Source organism: Stegastes partitus, unplaced genomic scaffold (assembly GCF_000690725.1).
Source record: "Stegastes partitus isolate 25-593 unplaced genomic scaffold, Stegastes_partitus-1.0.2 Scaffold458, whole genome shotgun sequence".
Taxonomy (NCBI): domain Eukaryota; kingdom Metazoa; phylum Chordata; class Actinopteri; family Pomacentridae; genus Stegastes; species Stegastes partitus.
Genome location: NW_007578189.1, coordinates 387,912 through 394,108, shown reverse-complemented (window position 1 = coordinate 394,108; position 6,197 = coordinate 387,912). Strand labels below are relative to the sequence as shown.

Below are 6,197 nucleotides of genomic sequence, written 5' to 3'. Positions count from 1 at the left end.
ACAGATTTCAGGAGGTTTCAGGAGCAGTTTACTCTCCGTTAGATTTAACAGAATCTGGAAAAATCCGCATGTTTTTGCACCTTTTTCTAACAAACTGAAGCTGCACACGTGTAAATACGACGACACTGCACATTTTGCACAACTATAAATCACTATATATTCCTAAATGTTCAGTCATATCAGCTAAACTACTCTTTTTATAATGTTTTAATGCACCAAATCAGCTCCAATCTCACTGTTTTCATCAGTTTTAGACTTGCACATAATATTTTTTTACTACATTTTTACATTTGAACATTTCTTGCTGTACTTTTTAAAATAAAAACCAGTCGTCTGATTGCATTAATGCCCTGACAGTTCTTCTATATGTGATATCAGAGCACATGAACATGAAAAAAAACATGCAACATCATCATTTCCACATCCAAAGCAACTTGGACAATCTGAACTGTGTGTATATTTGGTTTATTCATGTTCTCTCCTCTTTGCTGCTGTAACAAAGCAAAGCTCCCCACTGTGGGATCAATAACAGCTTATCACAAACAAGTAAACAACAACAACTTTCCATTTCGGTGCAGCTTCGACGTGACGTTCACTCAGAGTGCAACAAATCGCACTTATTGGTCATAGTTCCAGTTTGTTCAGAGCTTTTTATTTTATCCTGGATGCTGGATTGTACGCTGAAGCTGCCGACATTAGAGAGGAGGAGACGATCGCTTTTTGTCCTCTAAGGGTTTAACAAATCAACTCTGTCTTAAATCATTTCATTCTTGATTCATCAATTACTTGTTTTAATCGACAAAATGTCAGAAACGTTCGTCTTGTTTTGTCCACAACACAAAATATTCCGTTTACTGTCACAGAAGAGAGATGAAACCAGAAAAAAAATCACATTTAAAAAGCTGGAATCAGAGAAATTTGGCTTCTTTTTCCTTAAAAATTACCAAAATAGCCGCAGATTATCACATGTCAACTGATCAATGACTGCAGCTCCACCCTGAATACCAGATTTAGAGCCCGTCTGTGGTGATATAAAGGACTCGCACACGTATTTCAGCTGAAACGAGTGCTCAGTTTGATTATTAATTCGGTTCAATTGATAGTTTTGGTCATTTTTCAGGCAAAATTGTTGGAAAAATTGCAGATTTTTGCTGAGTTGCTTGTTTTCTTTGTCCCATAATCATTTTAAATTTAATATTTTGGGAGGTTTTGGACTTTTGGTCAAACAAAACAAGACTTTTAATTTAGCTAGATGAAAATTTTTGGTATTTCTTGTTCGATAATTTAGTTTATGGTCATAGAGGCGTAAAGAAAGCAGAAAATACTCGAGTTTAAGGAGCTGCAGCGATTCATTTAACAGCTGACGACTTAAAGATCATCGTGTCAGTTCGGCATTCACACAACAGTTTCTAAAAGCTGCTCAGAAGAAACTACCCTGAAGAGAGGATGAACTTCTTTCTCCTCAAAAACAGTAATAAAAAAGCAGAAAGGTTCAAATCAGCCCAAAGACAACCAGCAAGTTCCTGCAGCCTGATGCCTCACAGCTTTTCTGCAGCACTGCCTCAGTTTTTACTCTCAAAACATGAATTATGAGCTCAAACAAACACTGAATCTGTTGTGAAATCGACGTAGAAAAGTTACGAACTGATACGAGGCTGAGTCAGTTTATAATCCAGCAGTTAAGGGGAAAGTTAAGGGAAACCTGATTGACATTTTAATGACGTAAAACTGTGTCAAATGTTGTCTGAAACCCACTTTCACATTTGTGGAAGCTTTATTTTATTTAGAAAAAGCTAAAAAAGGGAAATTTACCTGGACTTAATTGCTTTTAGACCACGTTAGACCAGATCCAGATGTAAAACCACTGTTTACAAACTGGTCACATCTGGACTAGACCGGCACACAGAGGCTACAAGGGGCTTAAAACACAGTCTCTTATTTGCAAAAGTGCAAAAAGATGAGAATTCATTGTATGTAGACCACATCAGACCAGGTCCAGATGTAAAACCACTGTCCACTACTCATCTGGACCTGGTCTGATGTGGTCTACATGCAACAAAAAGCAGTGAAATATGTCTGTTTTTGCACTTCCACAAATGCTTTCACAACTCATACACTCAGTTTTATGGTGTTTTATTGACTCTTTAGCCTCCGTAGGACGACCTCGTCCCAGTTTGCCCAGTTGATAGGTTATGGATTTAGAGCTAGACCTGGTCTAAGAGGGTCTACATGCCAAATAAAGCAGTGTTTTTACTTTTTCACAAATATATAAAAGCTTCACACGTCAGAGACTGTGTTTAACCATCTGTGTGTAGTGGTAGCAGATAGGAAGCTGGTCCAAAGTGGTCCACATGCAAAATAAAGTCATGGAATCTTCATTTTCTGCACTTTTATGAACAAATCACTGTGTTTTAAAGACTTTAAGCCTCTGTAGGACACAAGAGTTGAGATTTTAACAATCTATGAACAGTGGGTTCACATCTGGACCTGGTCTAATGTGGTCTACATGCCAAAAATAGTGAAATCGCAACTTTTTTTTTGCTTTTTGGCAAATATATAAAAGCTTTCACAAGTGTTTCACCATCTGTATGTAGTGGTTCTGTATATAAAACTGGTCTAATGTGGTCTAGATGTCAAAAAAATCATCATGTCGTTGCACTTTTCCAAGTCAGAGACGACAATTTAAAGATCATAAAGCCTCTGTAGGACATGCTAGTCCAGATTTTACAGTCTGTATACAGTGGGTTCACATGTCTAATGTGCTCGAAATGCAAAAAAAAAAGTAGTGAAATCCTTTTTTCTGTTGCTTTTTTGGAAGTATTTTAAATGTTAAAGCGATTCACCATCAGTATGTAGTGGTTTTAGATATAAAACTGGTCTGTTGTTGTCTACATGCCACAAACAAAATCTGGAAAAAGTCCAAAACTGAGTTGAAACAACCCACATATGTTTACATTCAGTGGATTTAGTTATAAAACTGGTGGAAGTGCCAAAAAATGTAATTAAATCAAATTTGTTTTCGCACTTTTACTTATGAGAAATTACTTTTAATATGAATAAAATCATTTATTCCCTCCAATATTGAAATGAAACCTCCACCAAGTGTCCAACATTGAAGTCATCTGATCAGACTGACTCCTGGAGATCAGCTCTGGTCTCCTTATTTCTGCCTCTCAGCTGGTGGATCATAGATCAGAGGAAAGTTTACGGACTACAGCAGCTCTGAGCCTCGGGGCAGGTGCAGCCACCGGGGCGGACCCCGACCCACCCCGCCAGGTGTGTCTCCCTCCCCCCCAGGCTACCTGAGCCTCCTGGGCGCCGCCGTCTCTGTCCAGCTCCCCGATGTAGTACTGCTCCATCCACCGCCGGGCGTTCTCCGAGTGCCGGTGCGGGGGTCCCTCCATCTCCTGGCTCACGTCCTTGCCGGAGCGGCTGCGTATGAGCGCCTCGCCGCCCGGGTGCATCCGCAGGAAGGCGGTCACGTCGTAGACCCGCGTCCCCAGCAGCACCCAGCACGAGTCCGCGGTGCGGTGTCGGGCCACCTCCCGCTCCGAGAAGAACCGGGGCGACGCGGACGGAGACATCCCTGAAACGAGCGACTAGTGACGGCAGCAGAGCGGAGAGAGGCTCCTCGGAGGTCCGGTGCCTGGATGCGGGACTCGCAGTTTGAACTTTGCCGTTGACGCCCGGAGGCTCTAAAAGTCCGGCGAGAGGGGCGGAGTCTGCGAGGCGTTCAGGCGCTCGGAAAGCAGACGACACACGAGGAAACCAGCGTTAAAACGACACTAAGGGGCTTCAAAACCAACAAACAACTCAACGGATCTCACTCCTTAGACGCTTTTATTTCCACACAGTTATTTTCCAACATTATTATCCGAGAAAATTTCCCATTCACGTAAGAGTGGTAAAAATTCCCGATTTCTGCTTGTTCAGTGAACGCACCTCCATCCACCTGTTGCAGTGAAAACAAAACAAACAAAAACTCATTAACTTCGCTCTTTATTTACACAAAACACACAAATTAATGTGTGTCGACGCTTCAAAAATCTTATTGACGTCCATCATGAGGCGACATGACTTAATTATTATAATATGAAGTGATAAAGGTTCTGTGGTATCGGCCGTCATCACTTCCTGATCAATAAAATCGAGTCCAGCCCGAAACTGCACTGTAAAAAAAACTACAGCAGGTGTGAAGGAAAAACACTGTAAAATAAGAGCAAAACATCTCAGAAAAATACAGTTTTATTCTAATTACTTAATTTCCATGATTAAAATAAGCTTTCTACATTCACTTTTACATGACATCGTGCTTTTATTTGTTTGTTTTTGTGTTTTATTGTCAAATTAATTATATATACACTTGAAAACATTTTTTAAAAATTACCAAAAATATACTACATATGAAATTAAATAGAACTGCTAAAAAACTATTTCAGCCTCGTTGCACAAAAATAAAATATAAATTAATGATAAAAAGAATAAACCATCTCATAAAACATATAGTTGTATTCTCAAATAAGCAACTTCTATGATTAGAACACTTTCTACACTTACTTTTACATGACATCATGCTTTTTGTTTGTCTGTTTTTGCGTTTTATTGTCAAATTGATGAAATCTACAAAAAACACCAATAATAAAATAATTATATATATATGATTAGATAGATAGGACTCTAAAAAATACTATAAAATAACCATAAATTAGAAATATATCATTTTTTTCTATTTTGAAAACATTTTGTAGCCTTAATTTTACACGAGCTCATGTAGATGTTATTTTATTTTTATGTTTAATGAAGGATATTTACACGTGTGACAATGAAATTACCTATAATAATACCAATGATAACAGATAGAGATAAAAATGATGTGCAACATGACAAAAAAACACACATTAATTCAGTATTGTTGTTGTGAAACCATCTGTAATTATACAATATATCTGTCATTTAACAATAAGTTAATGTAAAGTTACAGAACCAGCTGTTTCTTTTTCACTTAATTCTCACAAATTGTATCTAATGTTAGAAATACATGTAAAATGCAAACACAAACAGTTTGATTTAATGAACAAAAGGGAAATTACATACACTGATCAAATTATGACACACTTACAAATACATGTTGAATTTCTATGTTAAACAAAATCAATTAAAAAACCTTTTTTGCTCAGTTGTATGATTAGTTGGTGTAAATTTATCTGTAACATGAAAAGGAAAAAAAAAAACAAAAAACAGAAAATTAGAGATTTTTTCTGTGGATCTCATTTTTAAAGTCATTTTTAAGGAACAGCCCTGGATCTATTCACTCTGCTCATGTGTTAAAGCCCTCAAACATAATATAATATGGTTGATTTTTAAAAATAAAACTTTTTTACTGTCTGTAAAAGTCAGATCATTCACTAAAGTCAGAACATTTATCCGTCACATGAGGTGTTTTTCTGCAGCAGTGTGTGTAGATGCTTCCTCACATAGAACTTAATCATTAAACTAGCTGGCAAAACATAAAAACAGGAAGCAGAGACGCAATGAAATCAGATTTTAGGTTTTTTTTTTGCTGCAGCGTGATAAGACCTTTTGGCTGTTGAGAGACTTTTCTGTGTTTTTTTTGTCAGAAACAGAGTCAGCAGCGAGGCCCGTGTGTCAGAGTTTCTACCAATATTACTCTGAAATCACTTTAAAATGAAGCTATTATCACAAATCCAACTGTAAGCAACTGCAGCAAGTGTCAACATGCAGTAAAAGTCACATATGTTGAGCAGTTTGTCAACATTTGAGACTCTAACTTGTGCTTCTTCCACATCAGCTTTGTTCACCGTCTTCAAAACTGAGACGTTCATGAGACGCAACAAGTCGAATTTACTTGATAAAGTGAATATTGGAAGCAGAAGGCGTGTTTTTGTTTCAATTGTTTTATCTGCAGCAAACAGATGAGCTCAGCTGCTGCCTTCATTGAGCGTTGGAAATTCTGATGCTCCACAGGAGAGACCAAAGTGAAGTAAAATGGTGCACAAAATACCAAAAAAAGTGCATTTTTTCTATATTGTGCAAGTTTGCAACGTGTGATGTTTACCTGACGGAGATAGGAAAAGTGTACATGGTGTTTAAGCTCTATCACCTGAAAAACAACCACATCTGAAGGGACATTCAGGACTTAATTTGACTAAATCAGATAAATTACATGTAGCCCTGAA

The 6,197-nt window shown here is 37.7% G+C and overlaps 1 protein-coding gene across 1 annotated transcript in view; it reads right to left on the bottom strand.

The window, feature by feature from the left end:
• The window catches only part of fa2h (fatty acid 2-hydroxylase), a 66,538-nt gene extending 62,882 nt beyond the window's left edge, over positions 1–3,656 (bottom strand). The window contains exon 1 of the mRNA XM_008286535.1: positions 3,303–3,656. Within this exon, the coding sequence (XP_008284757.1) occupies positions 3,303–3,584 (282 nt within the window). The 5' untranslated portion in view covers positions 3,585–3,656. The remainder of the gene's footprint in view (positions 1–3,302) is intronic.
• Between the last annotated feature and the right edge of the window lie 2,541 nt (positions 3,657–6,197).